General features: G+C 67.8%; 4 protein-coding genes across 4 annotated transcripts; all 4 read left to right on the top strand.

Annotated features, from left to right (window-relative positions):
• The first annotated feature begins 9071 nt into the window (after window positions 1–9071).
• On the top strand, window positions 9072–11185 carry LOC142409834 (membrane-spanning 4-domains subfamily A member 15-like). Its single transcript, XM_075501590.1, has 6 exons — window positions 9072–9242; window positions 9591–9710; window positions 9973–10029; window positions 10529–10684; window positions 10838–10957; window positions 11177–11185. Exons 1-6 carry the CDS (start codon window positions 9072–9074, stop codon window positions 11183–11185), a joined length of 633 nt encoding a protein of 210 aa, XP_075357705.1.
• Window positions 11186–11680: 495 nt separating this feature from the next.
• CCDC86 (coiled-coil domain containing 86) lies at window positions 11681–14431 on the top strand. Its single transcript, XM_075501893.1, has 4 exons — window positions 11681–11960; window positions 12454–12583; window positions 13210–13284; window positions 14039–14431. The coding sequence occupies exons 1-4, from the start codon at window positions 11734–11736 to the stop codon at window positions 14156–14158; spliced, it is 552 nt and encodes a 183-aa protein (XP_075358008.1). The 5' UTR covers window positions 11681–11733; the 3' UTR covers window positions 14159–14431.
• A 1130-nt stretch (window positions 14432–15561) lies between these two features.
• LOC142410003 (acyl-coenzyme A amino acid N-acyltransferase 1-like) lies at window positions 15562–17809 on the top strand. Its single transcript, XM_075501857.1, has 4 exons — window positions 15562–15750; window positions 16063–16532; window positions 16625–16827; window positions 17159–17809. The coding sequence occupies exons 1-4, from the start codon at window positions 15623–15625 to the stop codon at window positions 17744–17746; spliced, it is 1389 nt and encodes a 462-aa protein (XP_075357972.1). The 5' UTR covers window positions 15562–15622; the 3' UTR covers window positions 17747–17809.
• Window positions 17810–19391: 1582 nt separating this feature from the next.
• ZP1 (zona pellucida glycoprotein 1) lies at window positions 19392–23678 on the top strand. The gene is made up of 12 exons (XM_075501831.1): window positions 19392–19551; window positions 19824–19945; window positions 20024–20446; window positions 20543–21470; window positions 21616–21759; window positions 21879–22063; window positions 22153–22250; window positions 22504–22631; window positions 22701–22890; window positions 22972–23122; window positions 23380–23464; window positions 23572–23678. Exons 1-12 carry the CDS (start codon window positions 19392–19394, stop codon window positions 23676–23678), a joined length of 2721 nt encoding a protein of 906 aa, XP_075357946.1.
• Window positions 23679–24399: the final 721 nt, after the last annotated feature.

Below are 24399 nucleotides of genomic sequence, written 5' to 3'. Positions count from 1 at the left end.
GCAGCGTCTCGGAGGAAGCCCCTGGCCCTGGCTCGTTCGGGGCTCGGCACCCGGCAGCTCTTGTTTATGGCGTCCGCTGCAGCCGCAGCCGTCCCCGAGGAAGAGGTGGGGAGCCCGGGACGAGCCCCTCTTGCCCGGCGTCACCGGCACTGCTCGGAAAGCTCTGGCTCTCTTCAACTGCGAATGTTCCCCGGGGAGACCCCCGTGCCAGACCACCCCACCGGGCACAGGGCGGACCTCCCGTGCCTACCTGCTCCCCGCCCCGTGGATGCTCCCCTGCCTGCTCCTCGGGGTGGGCACGGGCCGAAGGACCACGGGGCTCCTCTCGGCAGCCCCCCTTAGAGGGGAAGGGCCCCTGGGGACAAGGCATGGGGTGGCGCAGGAAAGGGCATCTCCATGTTGGGCAGAGATCTTGGGGGGTCCATGAAACGCCGGCGATTTGGGGGAGAGGAGCCGCTGGGGGAGCGGGGCTGCTTTACGGCCCCGGGTAAAGCCGGGGAGCACCCACACCCCGAACACCAGGGCTGGGTCCCGCGTCCCGGAAGGATGCTGGAGCCCCGGAGGGGGGCTGGGAAAGGGCAAGGAGGATGCCCGGGGCGGGGGGCTGAGCGGGCGAGGGGTCTTCAGGATGGAGAAGACGGCTGGGAAGGAGGGCCGGGAGAGCGCGCGGCGGTTGTCGGTCTTCGCGTGCTGGCGGTGGGCTGAGCCGGGCTGCAGGAGGGGTCTCTGCACCCCCCGACGAGGGAAATGGGGAGACGTGGAGCTGAAAAGGGGGGGACGCGATCTGCTGAGGGGCACCGACGCATCGCCCCGGTGCCGTGCGTGGGGAAGGGCGCAGCCAGGCCAGCCGCGGGTGCTCTCCCTCGCCGTGCCTGGCGTGCCGCAGCAGCGCTGGGGACGGTGCCCGGGGACCCTTTTGTCACCTTCTCTCGCTACACCCCCTCCCCGGGGATGCCGGCTGCTGCCGGCCGGCGTTGGTCACCCCCCCAAAAAGGGGAGCTGGGCGTGCTGGGGGGGAATAGGGCGAGCACCCGCATGCCTGTGCCCCCGACCCGGGGCTGCGGCCGCTGCCGGGCTGCCCTGCACCCTCTGCTCCCCAGGGCACCCCAATTCTCCCGGGCACCCTCCAGCTGGGCTGCCGGGGGGTCCTCGTCTCCTCCATCCTCCTCCGCCGTCTCCTCCTGCTGCCCGCCAGGTCCTGCTGCTTCATCTAGGGAGGATTCCTGGTAAGGGGTTCCCCCGGCCCTCCCCGAGCTGGCGGTGTCCCCTCGCTTTTGGGGCAACGCCTGCTTCTTCACACCCTCCTCCTCCTCTCCCAACAGTTCATCCCCTCCAGCTCCATGGTGGCAGAGAAGAAACGGGGAATCCGCGTGGTAGGGGGAGAGGTCTCTGCTCCCCGGGTTTCCCTGGGGTGCAGTGGTGCTGGCTGCTGGCGCCCCGGCTCCTCCGAGTGCCAAAATGTCCCCGGGCATGAGCGCTCACAGGGGCAGGGGGCTGATTTTCGGCACCCCGCTGCCAGAGGACCCTTGTCCCCTGGATGTGACACACGGGTATACGCGATGGCTGCGGGACTGCCCGCAGAGCGGGGGGCTCGCTGTGCCTGCCAGACCCCCACGAGGGCTGGGGGAAGAGTTTGGGGGGGGGGGGGGGCCCAGCCCTCCTCCAGTTCAAGGAGGTGGTGGCGACGGGCGGCAAGGGGAAGGGTCTCTCCGTGCCCTCGGAGCCGCGTCCCCTCCCCACATCCCAGGCTGACGGCACGCAGGTCGCCTGCAGCCCCCGGACGGAAAAGGAGGGGAGAGAAATAGGTAACAGAGGAAGAGGAGGGAAGTGAAGGAGGGGGGGACGGCACGAGGGGATCCCCATCCCCGCTGGGCTCGGAGCCGCGGAGCCGCTGCCTGCCCCCTGCCCTGCCTCACGGCAGCTCCTCGGAGCGCAGGTCCCACCGAGCCACCCCACGTTAGGAAATGCCACCTCCAGGTGCCTTTTCCTCCAGGTCCGGCTGCCACTGGGTGCCCAGGAGCGACGTTGCCCCGGCAGAGAGCTGTGTGCCGCTGGGGAGGGCTCCGAGCCCTGCCCCATCCCGCCGGGGTCCCCAGGCCGCCCGCTCTCGTCCCCAGGGTCCTTGTCCCCGGGCAGCCTCGGTGCCACCGGCTGCAGCGCCGGCCCCAAGGGTCCCACCGCCCGTCTCCAGCCCCACAGGGAACCCCCAGAGGGAAGCCCCGCGGCTGGGTGCTCTGGGGGGCTTTGGAGGGGCTCTCCAAGGGACAAGGACGATGGCCGAGATCTTATCGCGGGTGAAGCCCAAGCACGACCCTTCTCCCCGCACCGCCACCGTGGGGTTGCCGGGGGGGGGGGCTGTGTTGGGTCTGCCCCCGCCAGCGGCTCTGCGCAGCCCCCTGGCCTGGCCAGAAATCATGGGGGGCTGGTGGGAAGGAAGCAAGCAATGGTTTTCCTTTACGTCTTCCTTCGATAACGGGGAGAAGAGGAATGGCTGGCAAAAGGCACGCGTGTTTCTCGCGGTTGACAGCGGGATGCCAGCCCCCGCTGTGATTTTCTTCTTTTTCCTTGGCGTTTGGAGGGCTGTAGCAGCGCGCCGGCGAGAGACGGCTCCAGGGCTGGGGGACGCTCGGCAGAGCCCCCCCCCCCCCCGGCCGGGGGTCGGTGGCCGCAGGCGGGGGTCAGCACGGCTGGGGTGGCGGTTCCCCTTGGGACGTGGAGCGGGAATGCCGCTCCGGCACCGCGCCGTCGCCAGGGCCAGAGCGGGCTCCCGGTGAAGCCAGAGCTCGCCATGGCCCGAGGCGGTGATGGTGCCAGAGCCGGTTCTGCCGGGGCACCGGCGCGGGGCTGCTGCCAGCGCTTCGTGGTGCTCCGTGGGGCTGTGTCGTCTGCGGCCGGGCAGCAACGGGCTCTCAGGCATGCCGCCGTTCGCCAGCCTCCTGGAGCTCGCCATCGCTGCCCTGCTCTGCGGCCGGGGGTACCTGGCCACCCGCCGCAGCCCGCGAGTAGCGCCCGGCTGCCTCCTCCTGTGCGTGAGGGCGACGGGGACGGCCGCGAGCCAGCGTCAGGCAGGGTGGGACGCGGTGCGAGGCTGGGACACGTCAGCAGCAGCGTCTGCAACGACCCCGAGACGATGAAGTCCCCACGCGTGTCCCCACGCGGCTCCCAGCCCCCGGCTCCTGGTGGTGATGAGCGAGGAGGGGGACGCGCCAGGGCTGCGTGACCACGGATGGGGCTGACCTTTCTGCTTTGCGGGCTCCCTTTCCTATGCCCTACGCCCTCGGCAGCCACCCCACGCATCTGCCCGTAGCCCCGTCGGCTCCCCCGGCGAGGGCTATGCTCCTTCACGCCACGCCGGACCGGCACGGAGGGAGCCTGGCCGGGCAGCAGCGGAGACGAGACGCCGGCCCTGCCGCCCCGTCCCCTTCCGTGGACGCCGTGGGGAGCTCACGCGGAGCCGGGGAGACCCCGCGTTCGTCTCGTGGGCTCCTGGCCGCATCCTGAGTGAACCGGGGGGGATGCCCGGCGGGACCCCGTGTGTCCCTTCGCCTTACGGCGGCATCTCCGGTAAAGCCGCGGGCGGATGGAGGACGCAGCTCTGCCCCATCCGTGGGCTCTGTGCCTCGGGAGAGGGTCGGGGTGGGAAGGGGCTCCGGACACGTGCCCGGGGCACGTCACCAGCCCCAGGCAACCCTACCACCACCTCGGTCCCACGATGGGCTAAATGGGGGGGTGGTGGGGGGGGTGCGTCCCAGGGGCTTTGGGGGATTTGCTGGTGCCTGGTAAGACCCCCGGGAGCCCCGGTTTGGGCCGAGCCCTGGGGATGGCTGGCAGGAGGGCTCACACGCAGTTACCGGCTGGCGTTAATCAGCCTCGGACATTAACGGGAAGCCCCGGAGGATGCCGTAGCCGATGCCCGCAGCAGGACAGCGGGCAGAGGAGGCCACGGTCCCCGTTTCCATCCAGCTCAGCCGCCGCGTGAGGCTGAGGTGGGGACGGAGGTGCCCTGCCCACGGCATCGCTCCCGTGTCTCCTCTGACGGGGCAGGGACCTTCTCGGGGCAGGGACCTTCTCGGGGCAGAGCTTCCCAGCCCTGCTGAAACCCCGCGACGTGTCGGTGAAGCCTCGGAGACGCGCTGGAGCTTTTCTGCAGCATCGGGAGCTTTACTGGGAGCGAACCCATCAAAGGCTGGAACGGTAGCAGGAAGGCGACGACGGACGCATCTGGGACGGGCTTTAGGAGCGATGCCGCTGCGCCCCAAACGCCAGCGCGAACCCCACTTGCTGCACTCCTGCCCAAAAGCCTTTCAGGTTGGTTCGGGGCGGGTTTCACCGGCAGCCGGCACGGACGCTGGCTCTGCGTGCGCCCACGTGTGCGGCAGCCCCTCGTTCGAGGGGTTTTTCCGCGGCGCGGTCCCCGCTCCCAAAGATCGTCTCCGGTTGGGGTTCGAGCTCCCTTCTCGCAATGTTCCCTCCCTGTTGCGTCTCCTTGGGGCGGGTGAATTCTCCAAGGTGCCAGAAAGGTCCCACCACGGCCATTCCCACCGGCGCGGGAGCAGCCACCCCCATCAGCCCCGTGCCACAAAAAGGGTGAGGACCACCCCAGCAGGCAGCGATGCTTCCCCAGCCTCCCCGCCTGCCTCTGCCTGCTCCTGGCTCCACACTTCCTAAGCCGGGACGGATACCTCGGTGTTGAACACCCTCGGAGGAGGTCTCTCCGTGGGTTTTTGGGACACAGAGCGGGGACAACACAGACCACGCGACCGGGATAACAAACCAGCGCGTTTGTCTGCAGTGAAAATATACGGGTTGGCATCATCACCGCCCAGGGACTGCGATGCCTCCCGGGGAACACGGCACAGATAAAAGCCAGCTGCTTTTTTTTTTAAAAAAAAAAAAAAAAAACCAAAACCTGAAACCTGTCCCAGAAAATGTGGCTTTCTCATTCTGGAACCAGTATTGTAACAGCCCTGTGAGAACCAGAAACATTTGGAGGCAAAGCAAAATGTTGACTTTTGGTATTTTTATGGGGATATAAAGTTTTTCACAGGAAGCAGCAACTTTCTGTGAAAAGCATTTCTCCATCGCAATCTATTTTCCTTGGAAAAAAGCAAAGCTTTTTGGGTTGGACAAGGACTTTTTAGTTCCACCAGGCTCGTAAACTCGTCCTGCGCTGGTGGGAGGGGATGCTGGGGGGGGGTCTCGCTGAACCCCCCCGAGCCTGAGCACCCAGCCAGGCTTTCCCCACCCGTCCCGTGACATCCTAAGGGACAGCGGGCCGTTGCCCTGAAGCCATCGACGTGGGGGTCCCCGGCCGCCAGACCAGGCGCGTTTGCACTCCTCCAGCCGTGCCGAAAGCCACGCTCGTGGGGCAGACGTCTCGCCCGGCACCAGCGCTCAGCCCGTGCGTGAGCGGCTCCTGGAGATTTAAAAAGGAAGAATAAGCAGCGAAGAAAAGGTTTCCAGCTGTCGGGAGAGCAAAACTCGAGCTAAAAAAAAAAAATAAAAAAATCCAAGGAACGCGTTGTATATATCAGCAAAGCCAGAAATTCCTGCAAATAAAGGGCTGGAAGGCTCCACCGACCGGGCTTGCCACTTCCCCGCATCTGCTCGGCCAGACGCTTAAAAGCTTCACCTCCTCTGGCATCTGTTTCCAAAATAAATCGTAACATCCTACCTTGGGCTCCTGCCATCCCCAGCTGGATCTGGCTTTATTTAGAAAGGGAAGAGCGCTTTCTCCACGGATACCTCGCTCGGGAAGGGGTTTTGCTCAGCCTCTTCCCCAAGCCCGGCTGCTGGGCCGAGGGCAGTCACGGCTGTTTCTGGCTGAAAGGCTGAAACTTCAGGAATGCTTTAGGAATCTGAAAAGGCGGATTTGGGAGGAAATCCACCGTAGCAGGCGGTTTCGGCTGGGAACACAAGCCGTCGCCTCTGCTGGAGGACACCCTGCCTGTATAAAGGCTAAAGAGGGGATCCCAGCATTTCCACGGGTGCTAAAGCGTTCCTCACCCCTTGGGTGCCGCCGGGGCTGGACCAAGATCCCAGCCAGCGCGGGACTCGTTAGCATCGGCGCGTCGAGAGCAGCCCTCCCTCCGGAGAGACGGGCTGACGAGTCACCAGCAGAAATTAAAGGCTAACAGGCATCGGGAGTGCGATGAACAGGCGGGGTTGAATCTCGTCCATCTCCGTGTTTTTCCTGGAAAGCCGTGCCGCCAGTTGCAGCCCTTTACAAGGCCAAGCGCTCGCTCCCCCCCGCCGGGGCTGCGGGATGGAGGAACGCCGTCGGTGGGATGGGATGGAGGAACACCACCGGCAGCTCCTCCCCAGCACGCAGGGGCTGCGAGCGCCCGGCGCTGTCAGCAGCGGGTTTTTCTCCGCCTGATGTTTTCCGCCACGGGATGGGGGACGGAGGTGGGCTGCGGTGCCTGGCGAGCCCCCTGCCCTCTCCTCCCGCTGCCCGCCCAGAAGCAGCGCTGGGACCAGGCAGGCACCGGGGTGAAGATGCGAGTCGCTCGCTGCCCGCGCCTGTCCTACCACCTCTTTTCTGAGACCCGATTTCGGCCGGTTTGGTGGGAGTCGTCGTGTCCCGTCCCCCCCCCCCCGCCTGGCTACGGGCAAATCTTCTGGGGCCAGCGCTCAGCCGTGCTCTGGGTTTACCACTAAACAACTCCCGCTGCTGTGCCAAAAATCCTCCCATTCCCCAGCGCGTGGGAGCGTGGGGAGGGCACAGACTGACGGTGCTCCCTCTCGTTAGCCAACGGACAAGGAGCTCGGGGAATGGTCTGGCTGTAGGGACCCAAAACGGGCCAGGGGAGAGCCGAGAGCCTGCAGCCCCAGCTCGGCTGCTGAGGCTTGCCTGGCATCCTGCTCCCTCCTCCGTGGCACCATCCTGCTCCCAGGCTCGTAGCCATTGTACCAGTTAGCCACTGGTCAGTCGCCCGGTTTCCAGCCCACGCAGCAGGGATGCGGAGAAAAGCCTTCGGAAAAGCCCCTGGAGAAACACAGGGTCTGCAGGGATACGTGGCCAGACAGCTTCGCTCCAGTGTCTCTGCGAACTCGAGAGGCGAGGACGCGGCCGTGCCGCCGGTCCCTCCGCTCTGCCGCGAGACGCCGAGACGCGGCCGCTTTCCGTGACCCGTGCCCAGGTTTGGTACCACCGATCCCCTGGTTTCCCCCCGGGATGGGGGGCTTCTGCCGCTCACCCCTCGCTGGGGATCGCGCCCCGCTGCTGGCCCCAGAGCTGGAAAACCTCTGCCGAGTAGTGGAAATGGTGTGCCTCCAAACCAGGCGTCTCAGCTCCCTCTAGGGCCAAAGGAAAGGAAAAAGCACTTCTTCCAAAAGTCGCTCCACCTGCTCCTAAAATCCTCAGCTGGAACCGGGCTGTGGAGGGTCCTGGCCCTCCCTGGGTCTGCGGTGAGGGGCTTGGGCAGACGCGGGGGTGTCGGGGCCCCTAACGCTGGCGACGCCTGCGGCTGCCAACGCGGCGTGAAGCCAGCCCTAGCTGCCGGCGGCCGAGCTCGGAGACGCCAGAACCCTGTGCCTAAATATTCCCGTTCCACCGAGAAATAGCTCGGGTAAAGCCTCGGGCAGCGGTCAGACGCTCGCAGCCTCCGAGGGAGGAAAAAGCCCAAGCGGGGTCGAGTCAAACCTCGTCCCGCTTGTCCCTTGTCCCCTTCTCCTGCACAGCAGCCCCCCGGGAACGAGGGGCTTTGTCCCTTTGCGCGGTCCCAGAGCCCCAGCTCGCCGCAGCACCCAGCGCCGGGGACTTTACTGAGCACGGGGGAGGATGAGGATGAGCGGGAACGGGACCAGCACCCAGCATCCTACCCCACAGCATCCTACCCCACACCCGTCGAATGTCCAGGAAACCTGGGGGGTCTTCGCAGGCCGGTGTGGGGGTCCCCGGCCCTCCTGGCGAGCAGATGGGGATGGCGGCCGCAAAGGAAATAGCTGTTTTCTGGCAGACCTGCAGACCGGTGGCCGGCGGAGGGAGGAAGGGGCCTCCGAGCTCGCCCCTCGGGAGCTCTTCGCCATGTGCGGTGGCTCCGTTCCCAGGCTGAGCTCTCATTTCCTATTGGAAAAAAAACCGCACCTCCTTTCCCTTCGGCTCCCGCCGGGCCCGTGCCGGAGCCGTCCGGCACCGCAGGCCGTGCTGCCGGCCCCCCGGCTCGCTCCTGCAGGTGGGCTGTCCTCGGCGCGGCCAGGGTCGAGGCGCTCGTGAAGGCAGGAGAACCCCAAAGAAAATGAAAAGGCAATAAAAGAGCTTCCTTGGGACCTTTACAGACTAACGGGGTTTATAATGTCTGTGCCATGTCCTGTTTCGCTCCTTTTTTTTTTCCCCTATAAGGGAAACCGCCAGGGCTGGCTGTCTCGTAGTGGCCCTAACGAGGGCAGCCAAATGGATCTCCGATCACCTCGGCAGGCCCCCGGCACATGGCTAATTGCGGAGACGATGCCCGAGCAAAGCGTCCGCAACTGGGGACGGAGAGGACTCGCCCAAGACTGGGCGGGAGGGGGGTCTCCTCCTCGGAGCATCCCAAGGGACAAGCGTCCAGCCCCTTCCCCGGGCTGCAGCGAAGCCCTTGGAGGGGCTGCCCGCCTCGGGCTGGCAGAGCCCCTCTCCCTGCCTCCCTCTCCCTCCGCCTCGCGCGTGCAGGCGGGCGCGCGCGGGGTTTTTGCCAGCCTCTCTCCCCTCCCTTGGCAAAGCCGCCTCGTTGAGCAAGAAGGGACCGACGAGATTTCCATGAACAAACTTCCCGCAGGGAGCAAAGGGCGGCCGGACCGCGTCCCTGCCCGACCACCACCTCCCAGGGAGGTTCGGACAGCGAAGGGACCGCTAACAGCGGCCGTGGGGAGGAAGAGGAGGGCGAGCCCAGGCTGAAGGAGGTACCTGGGTGGGGGCACGAGGTGTGGGGTGCAGGACGGGGTGTGGGACATCCTTGTAAGAGGAGGTCAGTGCTTCTTGTGTCACCGCTCATGCGGACACGTCCCATGTGCTGGTCCCTGGGCCGGGCGGGAGCTGGCCTGGTCCTTCAGCTTCCTCGCCTGCCCCGGCTCCGCTCTGCCCACAGGCGATGGCAGCCACCTCGGTGACTGACACCGGGGGCGTGAGGATTATCACGGAGGTCATCCCGGCCACAGACCCCCGCGTGGCCCAGCTGGTCTCCGGCTCCTGGCCGCCCGCGCCCGCTGCGTCGTCATTTCAAGTCAGAGGCTTCAGAAGGGCTCAGCCCAAGGCGCTGGGGGTGAGACCGCGGCGTCCCGGGGGCACGGGGCACCTCGGGGGCAAAGCGGGGACCGAGTTATCCCCAGGGACTGCCCTGCTCGAGGTTCTCCTTGGCTGGGGCAGAGATGACGTTTGGGACCGGCTCCCTTTGCTGCCTCACGCCGCTGTGCCGAGCGCCAGCGCAGCCAGCCGTCCCGAGTCCCTTCTCGGCACCGCGGGGCGCAGCCCGGACGCGGTGTGAGGGTGGGGTTGGGGTGGGACACGGCTAACAGCGACGGCGATATCCATCCTCTGCCGGTGCTGGCAGACGGGCAGCGCTTTGGGCCAAGGGTGATCGGGGGAATCCCTCACCCCCGTCCTTCCCCAGACCATCCACATCTTCACCGGGATCATCCACGTCTGCTTCGGCATCATCCTGACGGCGTCAGAGTACAGGGCCCCTTCCCTCCCTGTGGCCAGCGGGGTCCTCTTCTGGCTCGGGCTCCTGGTAAGCAAGGACATGCCAGGCCTTCGCCTCCTTGCCGTCCGACGAGGACAGGGGGATCTCAGTGGATGCGGGGCCAGATCCCCTCGTCACCAGGGTCTCCTCTTACACCCACATCTTCTGGCCGGCCCCTCTGGGGATGGAGGGGGTGCGCGTGCAGCCCTGAACACCGATTCGCAGCCGGAGGGGTGCCGGGACGTGCGGGATGGGTGACGGGGAGGGGTGCCTTGCTGCTGACACCCTCCTTCCTCTGTTTTCTGAGCAGCTCCTGGTCTCGGGCTCTCTGCTGGTGGAAAGTGAAAAACGAGATAACATCTTGCTGGTAAGGGGGTCCCCCGCAGCCAGGCTGGGAGGGATAAAGCATTCCCCCATTGTTTCTGCGACTTGTGCCCCTCTCAGCGGCCGGTGGGACCCCGCCGCAGCCTGGATTCATGCCGCAGGGTGTACAGGGAGGCACCTAAAGCCCATCTCACCCTTGGGAGGTGCCCAGCTCCCTCCCCGTCGACCAGAGGGTGGGCAACCCTTCAGGGCCTCCACAAGACGCTTGGGGCCCGCCGGAGCAAGTCTTGGGTGACGGGGAGAAAAGGTGTCACGGAGGGTGGCTTCTCCAGGAGTATATTTGAGCTGAGTGGAATAATCCAGCGTGGAGGTGCCCCTGCTCAGATATGTCAAACAGAAAGCCCCAAGCGGCCTCTCCCTCGGCTCTGCGGCACCTTACGGGCGTCCCTGGCTGGGTGGGCGTCATGCTGTCACCCGCACAGCTCCTGGCAGGAAGAGAAGGGACGGAGTTGCCGATGGCTGACGCGAGGTGACCCATACAGGTGAAGACCTGCTGCGTCGTCAACGTGGGGGTCATCCTGAGCACGCTGGTGGCCACTCTCGTCCACACCACGGCCATCAATCGCGACATCCCCAGCTGCGAGAACAACTTGCCATTCCGGCTGAAACCCGAGTGGTGCTTCAACGCTGAGAGCAAGGTAGAGCCTCCCGCTCCCGCTCGGGCGGCGGAGCTGAGCCTCCCGCCGCTGCGCAGGACAAGCAAACAGGGGCGATAGCCGCGCAGGGGGAGGGGACGAGGGGCACTGCCAGCAAGCGGGACCCGCAGGACCCTTCCACTCTCCTCCTCGCAGATGCTGAGCAACGGGCTGGATTCCATGTTCGTCATCTTCTGCCTCCTGGAGTTCTGCACGGCGGTGGCGGCCCTGGCCTTCGGCTACTATGCCGTCAAGCAGCACAACTACACGCGCATGGTGAGGGGGGCCGGGGCCAGGCCCCTCGTGGGGCCCCGTCGCAGCCCAGAGCCCTGGGAGGATTTGGGGCACCAGCTCCGCTGTTTCAGCGGGAGCAGGGCGGCATCGCCCACCCCCTTCTTTCCTCTGAGGGGCCGCCCTGGGCCGGTGGCCCACGGGGGGGGTGGTGTCTCTCTGCATGACCCCAAAAGCGGGATTTCCCCCCTTTTTCTCTCCCAGGTGCTGTAGCCATGGCCAAGCCCACAGCCGTCCTGTTTAAAACCACTGCACGCCTCAGCCCTGCTGCAGCCGAGGTGCCGGAGCCCGGGGGGAGCCTCCCTGGTGCCTGACGGTGGAGCCCGAGACCCCTCCGCGCCCTCACCCCGGCCCTGGGCCTGGGCCTGAGCCCGGGAAGGAGCCTGCTCCCCTCTGTGGGTTTGGCCCCCATTAAAGGCCTCACCCCCCAGCCGAGGCCACATGTCTCTCTGCGGCTCGCTCAGGGAGCGGGAGGGGGCCCCGCCGGGCCCTCGCACCGGGTGGGAGTGTGGGGGGGTGGAAGGCACCGAGGACGGGCCGCCGCCACGACGGGATGATGGGCACCGGTGCGCCTCTGCCCGGCACAAACATGGCGGCCCCCGCCCGGGGGGAACTGCTGCCCGACACTAAAATGGCGGTCGGGAGGGGCGCTCGGCGTCGCCGCTCTTCCGCTCTGAGCATGCGCGCGGCGGCAGTGGCCGCGGCGCGGCGCCTCTCTGACGCCATCGCACGGCGCCGTCGGGGAAGGGGCCGCGTGGAGAATGGAGGGGGAGCGCGGGGCGGCCCCGACCCCGGCCCCGGGCCCTGAGGAGCCCAGCGGGGCGGCCCCGGCCCCGGCCCCGGCCCCGGCCCCCGCCCCCGCCCCCGCCCCCGCCCCGGCCCGGCGGCGTCGGAAAGCCGCCAAGAAGCGAAAGGAAGCGGCGGCGGCGGCGATCCCGCGGGGCAGGCCCAAGTCGGGGCGGGTGTGGAAGGACCCCGGCAAGAAGAGGTGGGCGCGGCGGGAAGGGTCAGGCCTCTGGGGACGGGGTCCTCCAGGGTCGGGGGAGGGCGTTTTGGGGGGCTTCTTGTGGAGGCAGGGCTGTTTGGGGATTCTTGAGCTGGGGAGAGGCTCTGCGGGTGCTTTGGGGGGAGGCTCTGGGGGGACGGGGCCGTTTGAGGGGTGGGTTGAGCCGGGAGGGCCGTGGGGCGGGCAGGGCTGCTCTGATGGGCCCACGGGGGTGGTTTGTGGGGGGACTCCGGAGACTTTAGGGAGGACACGGCTGTTTTGGGGGAGTTCTGAGCTGGGAGGAAGGTTTGGAGGGGATGTCCAGGGGCCGAGGCTGCTGTGGGGGGCTCTGAGCTGGGGGAGTTTCGCAGAGTTCTGGCCCGAGGAGTTTCTGGAGAGGGCCCAGAGGGAGCAAGGCTGCGTAGGGTTTCTGCGAGCCATGGGGAGCTCAGCTCTGCCTCCCCCAGCTGCTGACACGGCCCGTCTGCCTGCTCAGGTTCTCACACATGATCCAGGACAAGGCCCTTCGCACCTCCTGGGCGCGGAAGATGAAGGAGAGGCAGGAGAGGAAGCTCGTCCAGGACCTGGCACGGCAGCTGCAGGAGGGGAAGCAGAGAGAGCGAGAGGTAACGGGGCTCGGGAGCTAGGCCTTGGGCTCGGGACCCCGCAGGCAGCATCGCCCAGCCCCTCCGTGCCTGCTGTCTCCGTGGGGCGGCGACCGTGTGGGGCAGGTTTGCTGGGCAGCTGGGGGCTCTGGCGTCCCAGCCCTCGGCCAGAGCTGCTGAGGAGACCTCAGGGCCGCGTTGCAGAGTCAGGCCGTGACCGGAGACTTTCCGCCTCTCGCCATATACGACCCCACGTCTCTGCCCGCATCCCGGGCTTCAGGGCCGTGGCGTTATTGTGGCAGAGCCCTGCGGGGTGCCTGCCTCGCAGCAAGCACAAACCCTTCTTGGGGACGGTCGGGACGGTGAATTCCCTGTCGTCCTGCCAAATCCGGGCTGCGACGGTCACGTGCTGCAAGTCACTGACTTGGAATAAACTCGCTCAGTCAGTTCAAGCCTCGTGTGAGGGGGGGAAAAGCGCTGCTGGCTTGGCTTTGTGCAGCAGATTTCATGCTTGGGCAAGCGTCGCTCGTGCTTCTGTAGCCACGCAGCTCCCTGCCCGGCGTCTGCATCAGCCGCGGTCGATGCTGGTTTGGGTTTAAGCCCGGAGGGAGGGACCCGCAGGGAACGTTTTGGTGCCGCTTCCACAGGAGAAGAAGCGGCGGCGGGAGGAGAACCTGAAGCGACGCCTGGAGAACGAACGGAAGGCGGAGATCGTCCAAGTGGTGAGTCGTGGCTGGGGACACCGCGGTGGCCTGGCAGAGCCCCTGGCCTCCAGACCCCGGGCACTGGGCTCCAGTTTGCTCCAGTTCTTCTCCGTGGCTCCTCCTTTGAAGGATGCTGTGAGCAGCACTGGGAGGATGGGGGAGATCCCACCAAACCCAGCCGCAGCAGGGGGGTGTCTCCTCTGCCGAGCGGGCAGCCGGTGTCCTGCGGGGTGGGGTGGTGGCTTCTCTGTCAAGCTTGAGACTACCAGGGAGGGGGTCACCCTGGGGACCGCTGGCACACAGGGCAATAGAGCAAGGGAAACGGCGTCGATGGGGATCCAAGCACACTGGGCTTTTGCGTGGGGAATTCGGGGCTTTTCTGTCTGGAAGAGACCCAGGAGCTCGGGGTGGGTATGGTGAAGACCTGCATGGCCCCGCGGTGGTGGCGAGGATGGGGTTATCGCCTGTCCCCTCCGACACAAGAGCTGGGGCAACTTGGGACATGTTCCCAGGGCGGAATTTTAGGATAAATCTGATCAGGAGCCGCATGGCTTCGCGTACAGACTTTGACCGTTGCTACGTCCGCCGCTTTGGCAGCGGGAGGAAGGAGATCCCATCCCGCAGCTCCGTGCGGAGGGGCCCGGCTCTCCCTGGGGCTGTGCCAGCCGTGCTGCAGGGGTGGGAGGTGGGACCCCTGCCGTGCCCCTCTCGCCTGGCTTCCCCCCGGTGCTGTCTCTGTGCCTGAAAGCCCCCTCTTTCCACACCCCCCCAGATCCGGAACCCGCTGAAGCTCAAGCGAGCGAAGAAGAAGCAGCTGCGGCGGGTGGAGAAGCGGGACACGCTGGCCCTGCTCCAGAAGACACCCGTGCGGCGCAAAGCAGCCACGGATTGAGACGGGAGAGGGGGCATCGCTGCGCCCAGCCCGGGCAGCCGGGGTTTCTGTGGGTCCTGCTCCTCTCCAGGGGTCCTTCTTCGGCTCGGCGGGCAGGGGTCGCTGCCCAGGCCCTCGGTGTTGGACAGACAGCAGGACAGAGCTGGGGTGGGTTATGCAGCACCATCGCCCCTGCCCTGTGAAGTCAGGGTGTTGCCGACAGCCGGGGGCTGAAAGGAGAACTGCTTCACTGCCCAAACCTGCTTTTTCTTTATAAAAATGAATAGGAACTGACCCAAACTCACCTCTAACGGCCTGGGGGGGCTGGTGGCTCCAGCTCGGGGCCTTCCCTCGGCGGAGGCAGATCTCCCTCAGCCTTCCCGGGATTGCGGAGTGCCGTGGTCCCTTGCCCCCCTGAGGCTCCCCTTCCTCAAAAAGGGGTCTCGCCCCCCACCCCCGGGAATGAGCCCTGGAGCCTGTCGCGAAGGGAGGGGGCACATCTCTGCTGCGCTGCGGAGAGGGGAGGGGAGCGCGCGGTGCGGCACAGCCTCCCGTCACCCTTCTCTGGGGGTGCTGGGGGGCAGCACCGCGGCGGGGTGGGTTCAGGGGGAGGGGGGGCTGGAAGGAAGGGGCTTGGGGTGGGAAACCCCCCCAGATCTCTTCACCTTCCTGGTTTTTCTTGCTTTATAAACTCCCCTTTCTGCATTCCCGGTGAGGGCTGTGTCTTCAGCCCGCTGGAGGGAGCGGGGGGGGGCCAAGGGTGTCACTGGGTGGGCAAACGCGAGGCTGCAGGGAGGACGAGCCCTTGCTCGCGGTGGGGAGCCCTGGGGTGGCAGCTTTGGGGGGGGGGGACACACACGACACGGACGAGCTTGTGGCCCCGGCATGAGCAGTGGCCGTGGGGGGGAGCTGGCCCTGTGCCCCCCAAGGCAAAGCGAAGCACGGGGGCGGGTTAATCACAAACTGGGGGCATCACAGGGGCTCGGGGGACCCCAAAGAGGGGGGCAGAGCTCCCCGTTGCCCCCACTGAGTAGGAATTGGGGGGGGGGGGGGGAGCGGGTTCCCACCCACGCCCAGGGCAGCCCCCGTTGAGGGGTGCCGCAGGCAAGGCGTGGGGGGCCTGGCCGGAGCTATGGGGTGCGGCGGAGCTGTGGGGCGGCTGCCAGCCTGGCCCGGGTCATGGGGCAGGAGGGCTCTGCCCTCGCCGCTTGCTGGGTTAATGATTGCTGAGGGAATAGAAGAGCCCTGCCTCCCTCCCCAGAGGCACAGCACCAGCCCAGCCCTGGTCCCTGCTGGGTAAGAGGGCTCGGAGCCCATCCCCGTGGCTTCAGACCTCGCAGGCAACCAGGGCTTCGGAGGGGAGCGGGGGGGGGCTGCGTGGCTGGCAGGGTGTCGGTGGGTGAACTTGGCGTCTCCTCCCAGGGTTGGGCTGGGGCCAGCACCTCGCCGGGCTCCCTGCCTGCTGCCGCGGCCTGCCTGGCCGCCATGCCGCGGGGAGGGGAACCGGGGTCTGCAGGGGACTGGGGGTCCGTAGCTCCTGCCCCCCCCCCCCCCCGACCCCCTCCCCTGGTCCGGCCCCGGGGCGCAGAGGAGGAGGATGGGGAGAGGGAACGGTGGGTGCTGGGGACGCCGGGGCTGGGGGACAGAAGAAAAAGGGGTGTCCCTGCTGCCGGGCTGGTTTGGGGGGTGCTGGAGGGGGGTTTGGAGGGTGGGAAGTGCCGGGGAAGGGGGGGGGGGACAGGGACCAGGGAAGGAGGGGGCAGCGGGACTGGGCTGCAGACCCCATCGTGCGATCGTTAGGGTCCCTGGGGACAGTCCCCGAGCTGCCAGCCCGCGGTGGGCCACCGAGCAGCCCCCCCCCGCGGGCAGGGCGACCGTGGGGCCCGAGTGGGATGCTCAGGGGCGACGCTCGTCTCCGTCCCCAGACGCGCCATGGTGGAGGTGACGGTGACACCGCAGTCCTCGCTGTCTGACCGGCCGGTGCAGGTGCACGTGCGGGGGCTGTCCCCCTCCCAGCTCGTCACCCTGCGGGCATCGCTGACGGACGAGCACGGCGAACGCTTCCAGGCGCGCGCCTTCTTCCGCGCCGACGGGGCGGGCGAGGTGGACCCCGGGCGCCATGCCGCCCTGGGCGGCAGCTACGCCGGCGTCTGGCCCATGGGGCTCTTCTGGTTCCTGCAGCCCGACACCCTCTTCCGTCGCCTGGTCAAGCGGGACGTGGCCGGCAGCCCCTTCCTCGTCCGCCTGGAGGTCTTCGATGGCGTCCGCCTGGTCACCGGGCCCCAGGACCAGCCGCTGGCCTCCTGCGAGGCCGAGCGGTGGTACGTGGGTCCCGGCGTGCAGCGGGCGCCCATCCGGGAGGGCAGGGTCCGCGGGGCTCTCTTCTTGCCGCCCGGTGAGCAACGGGGCGCGGGGGACGCGGGGACGTGGGGTGGCACCGCCGGCTCCTCTGCCCCCGGCAGCGACGGTCTCTTTGGCTGCCCGCAGGACCGGGACCCTTCCCGGGGGTGATCGACCTGTTTGGGGGTGCGGGTGGCCTCATTGAGTTTCGCGCGGGGCTGCTGGCCAGCCGGGGCTTCGCGGTGCTGGCGCTGGCCTTCTTCGCCTACGACGACCTGCCCCGCACCCTGGCCCAGCTCGACCTGGAGTATTTCGAGGAGGCGGCCGAGCTGCTTCTCCGGCACCCCAAGGTGAGCCCTGCAGCGTGGCGGGTGGCCCCTGCCAGCGGGGACGTCCTGGTGAGCAGGGACGTCCTGGGGACTGGGGACATCCCGGTGAGCGGGATGTCCTGTTGACCGGGGACATCCTGATAAGCAAGATGTCCTGGGGGCTGGGGACGTCCCGGTGAGCGGGATGTCCTGGTGATCTGGGGATGTCCTGGGGACCGGGGACATCCCGATGAGAAGGATGCCCTGGTGACCAGCGATGTCCCAGCGAGCGGGTTGCCCTCGTGACTGGGGACATCCCGGTGACGTCCCGGCGAGCGGTGCTGCCAGCTGGCTCCGTTTCCCCCCGCTGCAGGTACGAGGTCCCGGCCTGGGCGTCGTCGGCGTCTCCAAAGGAGCAGAGGTGGCCCTGGCCATGGCCACCTTCCTCCCGCAGGTGGTGGCCACGGTGTGGATCAACGGCACGGCTTTCCTCCACGGCAACCCGCTGGTCTACAAGGACCTCCGCATCCCCCCCATCCCCTACTACGCCGAGCGCGTGATCTTCACAGAGATGGGGGCCTTTGACAACTCGGCCATCTTCGCCGACCCCCGGGACCCCGCATACAGCGCCTCGGCCATCCCGGCTGAGAAGGTCCGGGGGAAGGTCCTCTTCGTGGTGGGGGAGGCCGACCGCAGCTTCAACAGCAAGCTCTTCGCCGAGCTGGCCATGGCACGGATGCCGCCGGAGAGCTGCCGCCTCCTCTCCTACCCCGGGGCCGGGCACTTGATCGAGCCCCCCGGCTCGCCCCTCTGCAGCATCTCCAGCATGCGGGGCACCCCCCGGCCGGTGGTGTGGGGCGGTGAAGCCCAAGCCCACGCCAGGGCTCAGGAGCATTCCTGGCAGGAGATCGTCCAGTTCCTGGAGCTCCACCTGGGCCCCGCCGCCACCATGAAGCTGTGACGGCGACGGGGAGTCGGTGGCAAGGGGCCGGGGTTGCCCCTGGGCTCGTCGTCCCGCTCAATAAAGTTCTCTGCCAGCTGCCGCTGCCTGCTCCTGCCTGCGCTCGCGGGGTGGGGGCACCGGCTCCCGGCATCGGCACGCCGGAGGACCCCCACGTGCGTATAGGTACGTATATAGGCACAGCCGCGGCTCAGGGGGTTGTGGGGCTGTCGCCGTAGCCGATACCGCTCTTTAACGAGGCGGTTAACGTTTTAGGGGGGGCTACGGCCGCGCCCCCGGCTCCACGCACCCTTCCACCGTGAGCCCGGGTTCGGTGCCGCGAGCCGGAGGGAGCTGGGGGTGGGTTTTTCCCCTGGGAATGCCGAGGACAGCGGCTGCCACGAGGCAGGAGGGTTTTAAACCCCCAAAACGCTGAGGCTGGCACCGGGGCTGGGATGAAGGATGGCAAACAGGGAGCTGGGCACGTTCCCGCCCGGTACGTGCCGGGGCAGGGTGCGGGAGGTGACCCACACCGGCGAGGTGGGGTGGGGTGGGGTGGGTGGGGGTGACTCCGTTTAATCTGCAATAAAGATAAGACCCAGAAGGGAAACTTCTGGAGAGGGAAGCGAAGGGAACCCACAAAACGCTGCGCTCAGCAGCCACCCGAGGGGACCAAGGTCCTTCTTCGTCCCCGCCCGGGGTGCCGGGGCAACTCGGCTCCGGCTTTTCGTTGTGCGCTTGCCCGTCGCTTGACCGCAGCGGCTCCCCGTTCACCTTCCTGCGGGGGCCGAGCATCCCCAGGGCTTGGGTGCCCGGCACGGCTGGTGGGACCGTGACCACCCTGGCTCTGGGGCGAGGGCGGCACCCAGCCAGGCACGAGCGCGGGGTGCCGGGGAGCACCCCAAAGCAGAGGGAGGTGACGGCTGAGCCAAGGGGTGGCCTGGGGACCCCTGGCCCCGCGCCGTGCTCAGGGCAGCAGTCTCGATTCCCCATTCGTAGGAACAAGTTCTCCCAACTCCTCGCTGCCGTGGGTGGGACAAAGTGAAGCACTTTCGGTTCCCCCGTGGCACTGCCGGTGGGGCAGAGCCAGGGTGTGCGGCCCCTGGGGGGCGGGGGGGGGGAATTTGGGGACAACTGCCCGATTCCCCGGCCCCCAGACCTCACCGGGGCCGTGCCGCCCGGTCCCGCCGCAGGCTCCCGGTCCCACAGCTGCCCTGGCAGCAGGGTGTCCATCGGGGAGCCGGATGCCACCGCTGTCCCCACCGGTTCGTGGCAAACCCTGTGGCAAGGGGGGAGGTGGGCACACACTAGCCCCCTCCTCCCGCCCCGATGGCTTGGTCCAGCTGGGCATCCCGGCCGGTGCCGTCTCCATTCCCCGGTCGCAGGGACAGTCTCTCCCACCGTGGGACAAACTGGTTCTTTGACCGGTTCATCCCCGGTCACGCCGGCACGGCCTTGGGAGGTGACCACGGGGCCGGGGCAGCGAGTTCGCTGGTGGCAGGGGAGCGAGGAGCCCTGGGCAGAGCTCGTCCCCCCGCCGCGGGGCAGGAGGCACCGTCCCGGCACGGCCCCACCGGTCATCTGATCCCTTGCCGTGTCCCAGCCGGCCGGGTATAAATCTGTGGCCCCAGTGCCAACCCACGGAGATCCCCGTGCTTCGTCCGCCATGGGACGGAGCTGCTCCTTCCTCCTGCTGCTGCTCCTCCTGCCCCCGGGGCCGGGAGCCGCCTTCTCACTCCTGCGGTACCGCTACGACTGCGGGGACTACGGCATGCAGCTGCTGGCGTACCCCACCCGTGGCCGCACCGTCCGCTTCAAAGTCATGGGTGAGTGCGGGGGAAGGTGGGCACGAGCCCTCCCCGGCTCTCCTTGGGCCGGCGTGTGCCGGATCGCGCTGGGGCTACCCCGAAACCCGAGTGCCCCGGGGCGCTGGTGCCGTGATGGGCTGAGCCCAATGGCTTCAATGAGTTTTCGGTGCGGGGCCGTGCCGCCGGGGAGGGTTTCCGCGTGCCGCCCTCCCCGGGGAGCGTCACAGCACCCGGTTGTGCCACCTCACCCCCCCCACCACCGCCACCCCGTGCCCGCGGTGTCCCCGCAGACGAGTTCGGCACCCGCTTTGACGTGGCCAACTGCTCCATCTGCCTCCACTGGCTCAACGCCGGGGCGGATGGTGCCATCGTCTTCTCCTCCGGCTACGAGGGCTGCCACGTCCTGGTGAAGGTGAGGCTCCCGTGCCAGCTGCGGTCCCCCCTGCGGTGCCGGCGGGCTGGGGGTGACTGTCCCTCTGTCCTGTCCCAGGAGGACCGCTATGTCCTGAGGGTGCAGCTGGAGGAGATGCTGCTCAGCGGGGCCGTGGCTGCCTCCTACGAAGTTAACATGACCTGCCCGCAGCCGGGGGACTACGAGGTCCTCACGGGTGGCAACACACACATCGAGCACCGGGCCGGCCGGGGCAACAGCGTCCACCAGACCCAGGCTGATGTCCTTGTCCCCCTGTCCCAGCCTGGCCTCCTGCACCACGTGTCCCAGTCCGCCCTCACCCTCCCGGGACCCCAGGTCTCTCCCCAAGCCCACTCGGAGCAGGTTCACCCCGTGGCTCGAACCCAGCCGGTCCTGGTGCACCCCGGGCTGCAGCCCCAACCCCAGCCCAGCCTGGTTCGCCCGGGGCTTCAGCCCCAGCCTGGCCAGGCTCGCCCGGGGCTTCAGCCCCAGCCAGGCATGGTTCACCCCATCACCCAGCCCCAGCGGGGCTTAATACGCCCGGGCATGCAGCCCCAAAACCAGCCTGGGCTGCTGCACCCCGGGGCTCAGCCCCAGCCGGGGCTTCTCCGCCCGGGGCTTCAGCCCCAAAACCAGCCTGGGCTTGTGCACCCTGGATCTCAAACCCAACCGGGGCTTCTTCGGCCAGGGCTTGTGCCCCAAAACCAGCCTGGGCTGGTGCACCCTGGATCTCAGACCCAACCAGGGCTTCTTCGGCCAGGGCTTGTGCCCCAAAACCAGCCTGGGCTGGTGCACCCGGGATCTCAAACCCAACCGGGTCTTCTTCGGCCAGGGCTTGTGCCCCAAAACCAGCCTGGGCTGGTGCACCCCGGATCTCAGACCCAACCGGGTCTTCGCCCAGGGCTTGTGCCCCAAAACCAGCCTGGGTTGGTGCACCCCGGATCTCAGACCCAACTGGGGCTTCGGCCAGGGCTTGTGCCCCAAAACCAGCCTGGGCTGGTGCACCCCGGATCTCAGACCCAACCGGGGCTTCGCCCAGGGCTTGTGCCCCAAAACCAGGCTGGGCTGGTGCACCCCGGTGTCCAGTCTGGTTTAATGCACGCTGGCGCTCAGACTCAAGCAGGCTTTGTACGCCCGGGAGCTCAGCCCCAACGCCAGCCGGGCTTAGTTAGCCCCAGCTTTCAGACCCACTCCCACGGTGGTCTCCTCCGCCCTGGGCTCCAGAGCCAAGCTGGGCTGCCTCACCCCGGCTCCCAGCACCAGTCCCAGCCGGGCCTGGTGCGCCCGGCTCTGCAAAGCCAAGCCGGGCTGGTACATCCCGGCAATCCCCGACCGGGTCCAGCGCGCCCGGGACTCCAGTCCCGACCGGGTTTGGTACGCCCTGGGCTTCAGGCTCAGCCCCAGCCGGGTCTGGTGCGCCCAGGACTGCAGCCCCAAGCCCAGCCGGGTTTGCTGCGTCCTGGGCTTCAGTCCCAGGCCAGCCTGCTGCAATCCACGGCTCTCTTCTACCCCTCGGCAGGGGCAGGTAAGCCGACGAGGTGGGAGGGAGGGGTGCAGCCAGGGCTGGGTCCTCCCCGTCCCCGGAGCAGCGGATCCCAGCCGCGAGGGGACGCTCGGGAGGGCAGGGCAGGGCGCTCAGGGCAGCGTGTCCCCCCCCCCTGCCACCCCAGGCACCCAGCTGACGCGGGAGCAGTGCCAGGTGGCGGTGGGGAGGATGGCCTGCGTGGCCCCGCAGGGCCGGGAAGCGTGCCTGCAGGCGGGCTGCTGCTACGATGACATGGACCGCGTCGCGCCCTGCTATTACGGCAACACGGGTAGGATGCTCGGCGGGGTCCCCGTCACCGACCGCCTGGGCCAGCGCCCGCCGGGGCGGAGAAGGAGGGCCGGGGGTCCCCGTCGCTCAGGCCGATGGAGTCACGACCTCGTGCCGCAGCCACCGTGCAGTGCCTGCTGGACGGGCACTTCGTCCTGGTGGTGCCGCGGGGCCTCGCCACCCAGCCCTACAACCTGGACAGCGTGCGCCTCGCCAGCACCCAAGCCGGCTGCGAGCCCGTCAGGGTGACGGAGACCTTCGTGATGTTCCGCTTCCCCGTCACGCAGTGTGGCACCGCCGTCCAAGTAGGGATGTGACCCCCCCACCCCTCCCCGAGACCCCCCCAGCTGCTCAGAGCACGGCTGGGGACCCTGACCCTGCGTGCCCACCCCAGGCGATCGAGGACCGGCTGATCTATGAGAACCAGCTCATCTCTACCATCGATGTCCAGGGGTCCCCCCGCGGCTCCATCACGCGGGACAGCATCTACATGTAAGGGAAGGGTGGGTGAAGCCCGGCAGAGAGCCGGGACCCCCCCTCGGCAAAGCCCGTCCGGCTCCCGCTCTGCCTGCAGCACCCCCCGGACCAGCTCCCCCCCCTCCTTGCTCCTGCCGGTGCTTGGTGCCGGGACCGGGGACCCCTATGGCGGTGCCCACCCCTCCTTGGGCTGGGGGAACCGATGCCGTGGTGGGGGGCCGGAGGGTGCGCGGGGGGGGGGCACCTAGATCTCCTCTGCTCCCTGCAGCCTCCAAGCTCGCTGCATCTACAACGCCAGCGACCTCCTGCCGCTGCGCATGGAGGTGGCCGTGCCCCCCACGGCCGCTCCCCTGGCCATGCCGGGGCCGCTGGGGCTCCAGCTGCGCATCGCCACGGGTGAGCAGCCCACCCACCGCCCCCCTCCGCCGCCCCCCCACCCCACTCAGCTTCTCGCTCTTCCCGCAGACGAGAGCTACAGCTCCTACCACCCCGACAGCGACTACCCCTTGGTGAGGGTGCTCCGGGACCCCATCTACGTGGAGGTTCGCCTCCTGCAGAAGACGGACCCCAACTTGGTGCTGGTCCTGCACCACTGCTGGGCGTCCCCCAGCACCGAGGCCACGGCTGAGCCCCAGTGGCCCATCCTGGTGGACGGGTGAGAATTGGGAGGGGGGGAGTAGGAGGATGGAGAGGGGGCCTCGCCCGCACCAACCGAGGGTCCCTCTCGTACGCCCAGGTGCCCCTTCGCAGGGGACAACTACAGGACGCAGCTCGTGCCCGTGGGACCGGCCTCGCCGGAGCTGCCCTTCCCGAGCCACTACCAGCGCTTCGTCGTCTCCACCTTCACCTTCGTGGAGCCCCCCGCCATGGCGGTGCTGGAGGGAGAGGTGAGGGAGGCAGGCACGCCCTGCAGCATCGCCCCAGGGGCTGGTCACGGGCTTCAGAGCGCCCCTGAACCCCCCAAGTGTTGGCAAGCCCCGCTCCCGACACCCCCAAACCCACCCCAGCACCCTTCCTGAGCACCCCCCCCGGGGCTGCTCACGGTGCACGGGGTGCTCAGCCGAGGGGGGGTTTCCTTGGGGCTCGGAGCGCCTTCTCCACGGCCCCCAGCCCCATCGGCCACCGGCCCACCCGTGGCTTCCAGGTGTACATCTCATGCAGCGCTTCTGTGTGCCACCTGGCACAGCCCGAGCCCTGCCGGCCCTCCTGCCAGCTGGGAGTGCCCTCACGTAAGTCGGGGTGCCACCGGCTCCCGCTTGCCTCCTCGGCAGCCCAGGTCGCGGGGGGAACCTCCGCCTGCCCCGGCTTTCCACGCCAACCCCCCGCCCCTCCCCAGGCGCGCGTCGGGCTCTGGGGGACAGGAGGAGAGCTGAAGCTGCGAGCACGGTCACCTCCCAGGGACGCGTCGTCTTCCCGAAGGTCCCCAAGCTGCAGAGAGGCTGAGGCCGAAGGCCCTGGGTGAGCGGCCCTCCGCTCCCGAACCGCCCCTTCGTCCCAGCTCTAATTAACTCTCCTCCTCCTCCTCTTCCTCCTGCGCAGCTCCTGTCTCCAGCCGGATGCCGCCTGACATCTCCAGGCAAGCTGGAAAAATAAACGAGGGCGTAGCACGGCTCAAGCCGGAGGCTGTGGTGGTGGTTTGTCCCTGGGGGACGGGAGGGAAGAGGGGGTCCCCTGTCCCCGTCCCAGAGCCGGCAGCACCCACAGCTCCTCCCAGCTCCCCCTCAGCCCCTGCCTGCTCTGTCGGAGCCTCCTCTCCTCTGTGCTACACCCCGGCCCTCCACAGGAGCCTCCCTCAGCCCCGGGACAAGAGGGGCTGGCACACACCGCTACGGTGAATAGTTCTTTATTTCCATCATGAAACTAGATAACTGCTTACAAAACCTGCACAGTCCCTCCCTCCCTCCCTCCTTCTACGCATCCCTGCCACGATCCCGGCCACAAACATCCACCCAGCGCCGGGGTTAGAGCTTTTCATTGCATCAGTTACAACCACGGAACAGAATCTAAAGCCGGAAAAGACACGCACATATGAAAACGGGAAAGAAGAAAACTAAAACAACAAATCCATGAAGCACGGGGAAGGATGACATCCAACTTCCCCTCTGCCAACAGCTACAGGGGAGCCCCGAGAAGTAACGAACCACTTGCCTCCCTCCCCCCCCAC

This window comes from Mycteria americana, chromosome 5 (assembly GCF_035582795.1).
Source record: "Mycteria americana isolate JAX WOST 10 ecotype Jacksonville Zoo and Gardens chromosome 5, USCA_MyAme_1.0, whole genome shotgun sequence".
Taxonomy (NCBI): domain Eukaryota; kingdom Metazoa; phylum Chordata; class Aves; order Ciconiiformes; family Ciconiidae; genus Mycteria; species Mycteria americana.
This window is presented reverse-complemented; position numbering and strand designations above follow the sequence as displayed.